The sequence below is a fragment of the Daktulosphaira vitifoliae genome, unplaced genomic scaffold, assembly GCF_025091365.1.
Source record: "Daktulosphaira vitifoliae isolate Bord-2020 unplaced genomic scaffold, ASM2509136v1 Scaffold_2, whole genome shotgun sequence".
NCBI classification, from domain to species: Eukaryota; Metazoa; Arthropoda; class Insecta; order Hemiptera; family Phylloxeridae; genus Daktulosphaira; species Daktulosphaira vitifoliae.
Genome location: NW_026099573.1, coordinates 286076 through 298021, shown reverse-complemented (window position 1 = coordinate 298021; position 11946 = coordinate 286076). Strand labels below are relative to the sequence as shown.

At 24.8% G+C, this 11946-nt stretch overlaps 1 protein-coding gene across 1 annotated transcript in view; it reads right to left on the bottom strand.

The window, feature by feature from the left end:
- LOC126897338 (uncharacterized) overlaps positions 1–5588 on the bottom strand; it is a 10914-nt gene extending 5326 nt beyond the window's left edge. The window contains exon 1 of the mRNA XM_050670870.1: positions 4077–5588. Coding sequence (XP_050526827.1) covers positions 4077–5562 — 1486 coding nt within the window. The 5' untranslated portion in view covers positions 5563–5588. The remainder of the gene's footprint in view (positions 1–4076) is intronic.
- Between the last annotated feature and the right edge of the window lie 6358 nt (positions 5589–11946).

The following is an 11946-nucleotide window of genomic DNA, read 5'->3' as shown; positions in this document are numbered from 1 at the left end:
CGTTTTCACCATGAAGACAAGTCCAGAGGTCAAATTTTTTTTTTTCAAATTAAAGTACATTACATTAGCTTTAATTTAAGATATATATATATAAAAGTGTCAGACCTTCCGGAACATTTTCAAAAGTTAAGTTGAAAAATTTAATTTTTTGTAAAAAAGTTGTCATTTTAAATCCCCCCGTGTGGGCAGAAAAAAGGTGAAATTTACAAAAAAAAATATACCAAATAATAGGTAAAGACATCAAGCATCTATAAAAAAAAAAATGTATTAATATGTTCAATTTTGAAAAAGTTACGGCAGTTTTTAGTAAAAAAAATTGAAAANGTTCATTTTTGAAAAAGTTACGGCAGTTTTTAGTAAAAAAAATTGAAAAAATTTCGAAAATTAGCGATTTTTAAATTTGTAATTTTTTTGGAGGTTTCCCCCATTTACGGGGAACGAGGAAATTTTTTTCAATTTTTAAGGGTAATGTCTTCGACTAGATACGATTTGTGATCTTTTGACGTATCGTTGAAAAAAATCCGTTCGGTGAGAGCTGAGAAAAAGTGTTAACAGACACAAAAAAAAACACATCTTAGTAAAACCAATACCTTCTCAGCTTCGCATCGAAGCTAATATAAAATATGAATTTCATACTAAATTTAAAAACTATAATTAGTATTTATTCATATATTATATTTTAAAATCAAAGAACTATTAATCAGGATATAATTAAAGAAATAAGAGTTGATGTTGCTTTTGGAATAATCCACCAATTGCCTACTTTAAAAAAAAAAAAAAATTGGTTGGGAATTTTTTCTGCTATTCGCCAAAATTACTCCTTCGTCGACTAGAATGAATCCTNCTGCTATTCTGCAAAATTACTCCTTCGTTGACTAGAATGAATCATTAAATAGAAAATTTTATGAGAATTAAAACAATGTTATTTTTAAGATTAATATGCAGTCAGGAAATTTTATAATTACTATTTATTGTAAATTTATCAGAAAAATTCATTATTTTATGCATTTTTATCGTAATAGAACACTTAAATAGAAATCATAGTANTTTTTTGCATTTTTATCGTAATAGAACACTTAAATAGAAATCATAGTAATAATTTCTAAGTAATTTTTGATATTTAAAAAGATTCTACAATTGAAATATCCAGAACTGAATTAATTTTTATGATTTACTATAACTAAAAAAAAAAATTATACTGATTTGGTCATTTTTGATAAAGTTTAACGGTTAACAAAGTTATAAGTTTTATACTCTGTAATACAAGGAACTTCCATTAGGANAGTTTTATACACTGGACTACAAGGAACTTTCATCAGAAACAAAAATATACTATTCTAAATCAACTTTTCGCGATGTTTTCAAATGTGCAATTAGACTTTTTCTATCACTTCTAAGTTTTAATATTATTAAAAAATAGTATTTACATATAAAAAACAATAATTAATAACAAAAAAAAATAATACTGATTTTGATTATTAATGTGTTAAGGAANAAATTGTTTTAAATTAATACTGATTTGATATTAAATTAATGCTGATTTTGATTATTAATATGTTAAAAATAAGGAAAATGACATATTTAACCTATTTTTTTAATCGTTTAAAATAGGTTGTTGTAAATGTTTATAATAAAAAAAAATAATTTATTTTTCCATAACTTTTAGCTCAATTGGNAAAAAAAAAAATTTATTTTACCATAACTTTTAGCTCAATTGGTAAGTTTGACATTGACATAATTAAATAGAAAATTTTATGACAATTAAAAAAATTGTATCGTTAAGATCAATATGCAGTCAGAAAGTTTTATAATTACTATTTATTCTAAATTTATCAGAAAAGCTCAATATTTTTTTGCATTTTTATGGTAATAGATAACTTAAATAGAAGTTTAGTAATAATTTCCTAGTAACTTTTGTTGTTTGAAAAGATTCTACAATTGAAATATTGAGAACTTAATTCATTTTAATGATTTACTTTAACTAAATGAACCAATCAAAACAAAGTTGTTAAAAAGATTTACTCATTTGAGTGTATTATAAAATTTGATTATATTTGTAAAAATCAATTGTTAATTCAGGAGAAAAAACAATAATTTTTTTTAGAAATGATTTATATAGCAACGTGTTACAAAAAAATTTGTAATATTATAGTATAGTAGTAGCACACACAAATACAGTAAAAAATTTATTAAATTACAAAGTAAAATGATTTTAATTGTCTTTATGGAGAACATGTAATAAGTAACTATTTAATTGATAAATTAGAATTTTTTTTTCAATTTTTGAGGGTAATATCTAGATACGAATTGTAGTCATTTGACGTATCGTTGAAAAAAGTAGGTCAAGTTAGAGGAGAGAAAATAAATGATAGTCACAAAAAAATATCTTCTCAGCTTTGCATCGAAGCTAAAACTTAAAATATAGTAAAATAATTTTAATACGAATAAGAAATTTCTTCTTACAAGGGGCGACTAAAGTGATAGGATCCTTGATCTTTATTGAAGTTATTGAATCTAAATGAGATAAAAATCAAAGCAGTTGAAAATTTATTCTAACTTAAAAAGAATTAAGAAAAAATGCAAAAAATTTATAGCCATACGCGGGATGGAACCTCGAATCCCAAGCGCGTAAAACATAAATTTTACTAACTCAGCAACCGTATGTTGTTACCAATGTATGAAAAATTGGCTATTTAAGTTAGTTCAAATTTCAAAGTTATTTTTCTCGACTTAAAAGAAGCAAACAAATTTAAATAAGTTTAATTTTCTATGCTATATTAATTTTAATTTATATAATATTTATGAAAATCTGTACTCCCCTTGTCAGGTATTTTAAAATAAAATAAAATACAAAACCCAGAATTTTAACACAAAAATAGCATATTTTTGAATACGGTAGTCATTTTTACCATGAAGACAAATCCAGAGGTCAAATTTTTTTTTTTCAAATTAAAGTATATTACATAAGCTTTAATTTAAGATATATATAAAAGTGTCAGTCTTTCCGGAACATTTTCAAAAGTTAAGTTGAAAAAGTTCTACTTTCTATACGCATTTTAAAAGGTTTGCACCCCCCCTGTATAAAGGGAAATGGTCCGATTTTAAAAAAAAGTATGTCGAATGAAAGAAGTATATATAAAGTATTTATCATTAAAGAATAAAGTTGATTCATGCATTTTTTAAAAAGTTATAGCAACATAATGTTAAAAAATGTAAAATATAATATCAAGAATTTTTTCACAAAAATAGCATATTTTTGCATACGGTAGTCATTTTCACCATGAAGACAAATCCAGAGGTCAAATTTTTTTTTTTCAAATTAAAGTATATTACATAAGCTTTAATTTAAGATATATATAAAAGTGTCACTATTTCATAAATACTTTCAAAAATTAAATTTAAAATATTTTAGTAACAATACGCATGTTTAAAGTTTTGACCCCCTTGTTAAAGGGGTATGATTCGATTTACAAAAAAGCGTGCCAGATGAAAGGGGTATATAAATATTTATTATAAAAAAATAATAATATTGATCCATACATTTTTCCAAAAGTATGTCGAATGAAAGAGATATATATAAAGTATTTATTATTAAAAAATAGAATTGATTCATGCATTTTTTAAAAAAGTTATAGCATCATAATGTTAAAAAATGTAAAATATAATATCAAGAATTTTTTCAAAAAAATAGCATATTTTTGCATACGGTAGTCATTTTCACCATGAAGACAAGTCCAGAGGACAAATTTTTTTTTTTCAAATTAAAGTATATTACAATAGCTTTAATTTAAGATATATATAAAAGTGTCAGTCTTTCCGGAACATTTTCAAAAGTTAAGTTGAAAAAGTTAATTTTTTACAGACACAAAAGAAAACATCATAGTAAAATTAATACCTTCTCAGCTTTGCATCGAAGCTAACTTATATTAAATCCCAGAAAGATGTATAGGCTTTATATAAATTAATAAAATTATTTTAGTTAAAATTAACAATATATAATACAATTCTGTACGTTTTTGACATATGTAATATTAATCCTAACTATTAAAATATTGCTTAGAAAAATTTAAACTTACTTATAAAATCTGATTGGGGCTTAAAAATGTCATTACTGTTATCTTTAAAGTATAAGGAATATATATTTCGTGTTTCATTCACTGTATTAAGTGATTCTTTGTATTTGTCCAATTCGATTAGGTATGTTGACATGCCACTAACAAGTTGAGAAAACTCGTTATATAGATTAACTATAGTATTAATATGTTTAATTTTATATTCCGTTATTTTACCATCATAAGTGTTTAATTTATTATTTGAAAAAAAGGTCTTCGTATGTGACATTATTGTATTGAATGTATGACCTGACTGAGATACATCTCCATCCACAATTTTACGAATATCGTTACAAAGTCTATCTAAATAGATTATCGGTTGTGATTGTAGTAGATTTGTATTTTTAAAATATTTAATTTGGTTAATTATTATTGGACCAATTTCTGCCATTTTATTACGGATTTCATCTAGATTATTTTTATTTTTATTTTTATTATACCATTTAGAATTGCAAAAATCATTTATCCTCTTTAAAAATGAAATATACATACGGACAACTAATAAAATTGGCCGAATCGCTGAAGCTAGCACTAGCTCTTGATATCTTTGTAATTGTTTCGAATCAAAATTGTATTTCATGTAACGAAACACGTCAAAAAGTGTCAAATAAGAATCATCAGGACACTTATATGTTAGTGGTGCAAATTTAAAATAATCTATAACATTAACGGCCCGACAATCTTTTACATCTGGTAATTTTCTATATTGTACACCTGACATCAGATTTCGTTCATCAAATTTTTGCAGTCCCATCATTAAATCGTAGTATAACAATTTTTTCGGATGGAAATCCCATCGACAATCATTTTTCATTGCTAATTGCAATATTCTAAATACTTCATTGTGTTTTAATTTCAATCTTTCGTCTTTGTGTTGCAAGTCATTAATAGACAACCTGTTTTTTAGTTTTTCTACAATATCAGGGAGAAATTTAATTCTATAATCTTTTTCCTTATTGAAATCTGGGCAATTCGTAAATACTTCCTCAAAATATACATCAGAACATGTATTGTACACAAAATTTTCCAAACGATTTACTATAGCTTTATGTATCATCAAAAATCCTTCTAGTAAATTTAATATTCTATTGGACTCATCAAATTTACCACTTTTATTTTTAAAACTCATTTCTACAGATCCTGAAACGTTATTCAAGTATAAATTTACCTCCATTAAAGGCGATGGATAATTTGACCGATCTTCTGATCTTAATGCTTCTAACATAGCAATTACAATTTCACCATGAGATTGTATTGCTCGTCCATACATTTTTAAATCACGTCTCAAAATATTTGATTTGTTCTCTTCCAATTTTTGCAAGTATTTTTCATTATGTTTAAAATAATTCAAAATGTACTTGGTAAAATTACAATTTACCTTCGTATATTCTAATGCTGTGGAAAAATTTAACCCAAGAACAAAAATATAAAATATTTTATGTACAATCATTTTAATAAGACAATTTATAAAACCAATTATATGCTTAAAAAATTACACGTATGACTGCAAGCATTCATATTTATGACAATAAATTTAGAATTTAAATTTAGAATATGATATATGTCATAAATGATATCAATTTAGCAAACACATTTATATAAATAAATAAGCTTCTGACTATTAAACTTTTACAATAAAAAAACAATGTATTAATATATCAGGATAGTATTTTTTAACTAAGTATAATATGGAATCTTCTAAAATATTGAAAGACATTTTTAGACAAGTAGGAACTGAGAATTTTCTCGTGAGAGAATAAAGAATTAAAATAGTTGTATGACAGTAATAATAATAAGTAAATGATAGTAAAATTAATAGCTTCTCAAATTTGCATCAATATAAAAATTAATACAAAATATATAATGAATATATCGTTAAACATCAAATAAAGTTTGTAAACAGAGACATACAAACCTGTTATCTTACATTGTTTTATTTGATTTAGAACTCTAGGTTTAACTCAAAATATCTAAAAACTGTTATGTCCAAACCTTATTTTAGCCAAAATATTACATCTAAAAAACAAAAATCTATTAACCATCTATGTACAATAAAATTCTAACCTATTATACTAAAAGTCCATTTTTGAAAATTATTTTTATTGATTGGATACAAATAATATATTATAGTATACTACAATTATACTACTATAATCATATACGTGCGCAGACTTTAGGGTCTGGGTCAGAAAAAACCCACATTACTATTTTCTGAGCAGACCGGCGTAGGTCATACATTAAAAAAAATAATGAATATATAAAATTATAACACGAAAAATTGTGATTTTTACACCAAAATAACATTTTTCATTTAATTTCAGGGAGTAGTAGTGTATACATGTTTTTTTTTAGAACAGCGTGATCGGAGTTTTAGCATAATTTTCATAATAGTTGTTACCACGACAATAGTTTCCCTTTACGTCATTGTTTCTAAACATCATTAATTCATTAGTGCTATATTAGTTCAGTTGTATACTACTGCGTCTATATGACATTAGTTTACTTTTACATCACTACATCATCTGTTTTAGTAAATTTTTTTGTTACACGATTGGAAGCGATACTTCATATATTGAAGTGGTGTCATATAATATTTTAACCTGTTTATACCTGTTAGAAAGAGATTAATTTTTAATCGCCATTGTGGGTCACGTTTCGAGGGCGGTTTTACTTGATCCTATGATTTGATTTTATCAGGCACCATATTGTGTTTTTTGATGAATGCAGGTGCATAATATACTGTATACAGGGTGTTCAGTAAGTCACTTTATGAAATTTTTGTAAATTGTTACAAACAATGAGAACAATAGAAACCCGTTTCCTGACTTACTGAACACCCTGTATATAAATACATATAAATTCACTCGCCATGCTTCGTAGAACTCGGGGTTATTAGCGATATATAATTTCATAAAATACAAATTTTGCAGTGCGGTTATATTTAATATTCATTAAATTAAACTAAGTGTTGGTATATTGTCGTTAACCTTAGAACTTGTATCAACTTTAGATTTTCAAATGGTAATCCCATATTATTGTTCGTAATAAAAAACATGTTTAGCAAAAAAAAAAAAAAATTATGAATTTGAAATAAGATACGCTACTTTAAAATTTACGATATTTGATGAAATAATTCAGTAGTTTTTCCTACACGGTTAAATTATTATTTTATGTAGAAATAAGAGTTCACGGTTTACTATATCAACGTATTTAGCCAGAATAGCTTCGTAGAATTCTGGGTTATTAGTGATGTATAATTTCATAAAATACAATTTTTACAGTGCGGTTATATTTAATATTTATTAAATTAAACTAAGTGTTGGTATATTGTCGTTAACCTAAAATTTGTAGAATTATTAAATTTAAAAAATATTTTTTCATTCTTGTTTTTTATTTTTATTAGCAAAAATTATTTTTAATGCCGCAAAAGGCACACGGTGGTACACGAAGATATATATATGTAGATACGTATACGTCTTTAACGAGAAGAGAAAAAATAAAAGAAACGAAAGTCCAACAATAGGAAAAGAAAAACGCAACAACCATTCAAAGCTAACGTCGGAAACTGAACAGAAAGCATTATCAGTCATCCATATTCGGCGGCGGTCTTGTCGTGGTGTCATGGGCGGAGAGACACCTGATTGTCCTATTAATAGCTTGACGGCTGATATCGAGAGAGACACGGTTGAGCACCAGACTAGAGCGTAGGGCGGTGCAGTGTCAATATAGTAATAATAATATAAGAGTACAAAACAAAATTAACTAATTAGAAAAAGGAATAGTGTATTAATAAATTATTTATTATTCAATAAATGACTGAATATTTATACAAGAACAAAAAAATATAAGATATTATTTTTACTGTGTAGTTACAACTTGTAGGAAATAAATTGAAGAAAAATAAAGTTCTAAGGTTATTTATTCTACTCGACGAACGTTTGACATTTACTTACACTAAGATAAATCATTTACTAGTTTAAAGTTAGTATAAATATTTTTGCAAATTTTAATGTAGATAATACAGAATACATTTGTATAATTCTGCTTTTATTTCGAGTATCATTTATTCATCTATTCATAATTTTATGAATAAGAGTTATCATATGTAACATATTTTTTTCAACACAATTATATGATGATATATTTAATTAAAAAATACGATTAAAATAAAGACTTTTTTTTATTATTCAATTAACGAAATAATGATGGTATTAAATAACAAAAAAACATATGTATACATATATAAATATACATACTAATAACACTCTTTGCATCTTACATACGTGTTAATAAAAATAATTAAAAATAACTAAAACATTTTTTTTGTTTCACAAAACTTATGTATGTTTTATACACAATAAATAAAAGTAACATAAAAATTTAAAGAACTTCATGGATTACAATTAAAGTAAAAAAACATATCTAATAATAACAATATTGTTGAAATAAATATTTAAAGAAATAATTACCAATGCGATAATGTGCTTGTACGCGAGACTAATTATTTTATGTATACTGTGGATTGATATGAGAAACTGGAGAAGATGAAGATTACTTATTTGGATCAATTTTAGCTCTTTGGGAGTTGGATAAATCTATTGCGAGCGTAGGAAATACAGGGATATTGTTTTGTAAATAAGATTAGGTCGAAATAAAGGAAGTTGAAACATGTTATTCAGGATAAGGATTTAAATTTTAATTAAATGAAGCACAGGAAGATTATGATACTTAAGATGGAAATTGAGTATAAGAAGTTGGTTGTCTATTATAAAAGCTAGAAAAAGGAGTGCGGAATATAGGATTATTTAAGACTAATGACTTAAAATAGTTAAATTTTTAATTGATCGGAACAATAGTTTGAAATTGAGAATTTATAGTAAGAAGAAAATTGCTGAATAGATTTGAAATAAATAATTGTTTTTTTTTATTTTGAGGTAGTGATTTGAATTGAGGAAACAAGAGTAAAAGAAAAAATTTATCCGGATCTTCATCTTTTAGTCTGTTACGTAAATAATTTATTAAGTTTGTCTCTAAAGGAAATTCTTGTTTTTTCTTTTTAGAAACGTTTTATTTTTTCATTTTTTTCATTTGTTTTGCGGTTTTTCACCTCATTTGATTTATAAGGGTTTATTAAATTTTCTTCATTTAAGTTTTCCCAAAAATCAACACATCGTTCTCACCTTCGATATCGGATGTGTTTTTATTACTTAATCACTCATGTTGCCTTCAGTTATAAATCATATCATATAATTAATTGAATGAATTATCCATATGAAAATTTAAGTAATTACTAACTTTCTATTCTCCATTGTTAGACGTAAAAAATCTAACGATTTTGCAAACTTTCATAAATAAGCAACTTTTCCTGATTTAGTAATACATTTTCGTTTAAAATTGGCTTTTAAATTTTCCCATTTTTTTTTTTGTAAATCTTTGATTAAGAAAAATTATTAATTTTAAATAAGAAAATTAAATAATAAAACTTTAAAGCGAATTCTAGGATTAGCCCCAACAGTTCTCTTAAATACAGATATAGTTTAAAGTCTATAGATAGGACACAAATTAATCAAAACAAATTTTTGGTAGAGAAATTGTTTTAATTATACAAACAAAATTAAAACTATATTAAAAATATTAAACTTAAAAGCCACAAAAAAATTACTGAAAAGTTGAGGATACGTATTTCGGAAACAATACTATCATTCTCAACGCTAAACACATACTAATACCTCGACTAGAAAATACTCTGTTATACATCCTTAGTGACCTTATCACCTAGTAACGTCATCACTAAGTAATATTATCACATTTTGCCAGTTTATACAAGTTTAATAATGCATTTTTCAGTGGGCCAAGATCCCAATTAATTAAAGTGTTTTCATTTTTAAATATTTCTATTGTCTCCCTTATATTAAGTTCTTTGTAATTATTTACGTTTTTAATTAGTTTAATGGATTTGATGAAGTAATTATGTGTCAAAAATGTTCAGATAATGGAATTTTTTTAGCTTTGATGCGAAGCTGAGAAGGTATTGGTTTTACTATGATGTGTTTTTTTTTTTTTTGTGTCTGTTATCACTTTTTCTCAGCTCTCACCGAACAGATTTCTTTCAACGATACGTCAAAAGATCACAAATCGTATCTAGTCGAAGACATTACCATTAAAAATTGAAAAAAATTTCCTTGTTCCCCGTAAATGGGGGAAACCTCCAAAAAAATTACAAATTTAAAAACCGCTAATTTTCAAAAATTTTTCAATTTTTTTTACTAAAAACTGCCGTAACTTTTTCAAAATTGAACATATTAATAAATTTTTTTTTTTATAGATGCTTGATGTCTTTACCTATTATTTTGTATATTTTTTTTGTAAATTTCACCTTTTTTCTGCCCACACGGGGGGATTTAAAATGACAACTTTTTCACAACAAATTTACTTTTTCAACATAACTTTTTAAAATGTTCCGAAAGGTCTGACACTTTTATATATATATCTTAAATTAAAGCTAATGTAATATACTTTATTATGAAAAAAAAAAATTGACCTCTAGACTTGTCTTCATGATGAAAATGGCTACCAAATGCTATTTTTGTGTGAAAATTCTCGATTTTATTTTTTACATTTTTAATTTTATAATGCTATGACATATTGAAAAGTGTATGGATCAACATTATTGTTTTATAAGAAATAATATTTTTTAATAATCCCTTTTTCATTCGGCATACTTTATCATAATTAGGATATTAATAATGAACTAGCAGATCATGTAGCTTTTGGAATAATCCACCAATTTTTTAAAATTAAACACTATCGATTTTATTTTTCACATTTTTAACTTTATAATACTATAACTTATTGAAAAGTGTATTTTTTTTAATTAAACACTATCTAAAGATTTGCATCGAAGCGTTTTATTTTGATAGTGATTTTAATCACTGTCAGATAACATCATACTTGATCCAATTATGCCGCGACCCCTTTGTGCTGGGTTTTTATTTTCTTATCTATTACTTTTTCCCAAATTTTCATACTATGACTCATAAGCTTTATATCTCTATAATTTCCACACTCCTGTATGTTACCTTTACCTTTAAATATTGGCATCACAATACTATTCCTCCATTCATTTGGAATTTTCCCTTTTAATAAGATTTTATTTTCCATACTTCTACTGGCACTTCATCTGGTCCTACTTCTTTATTATTTTTCATTGATGCCACAGCCTCCCATACCTCTTTCTCACTCGATGAATTTAAGTACTCTCTTTAAATATTAAAATCTATAAATCCAAATAATTCGTAATAAATTTATTTATTCTATGTAAACATTTATAATATTTCTTTAGAAATATATAGAATAGATTAGCTATTTTGAAAAAAATACTTAACCATTCCATTCAGTATGAGATATATTTATAATTACTATGAAAATAATCTGTTAATTCAATATTTTTATTATTATTTATTATATTCATTTTATAATTCGAAATTATACAATACTACAGGACGAATATGATTACTTTATATTTTTGCTCACTACATTTTTTTTTACTATTATATTTTGTTAATCAGATGAATATAAAATATATTATAGGATCCAGCGAATTTTTTTTTGTAAACCATTATACCGGTTTACAAATAGCACATATGTTATTTTGTTATTGTCTGGTAAATATTTTTTATTGTATTTTTTATAGAATAAAATTTGTGATTCATTATCCAATTTTTGAAAATATCTTTTGTTCAAATATTTAAATCAGAAACCAACGTATTAAGTAAAGTTATTAAATTATTGTTTTTATACACTATTCATTTTATATTCACCAACTGATTGAAAT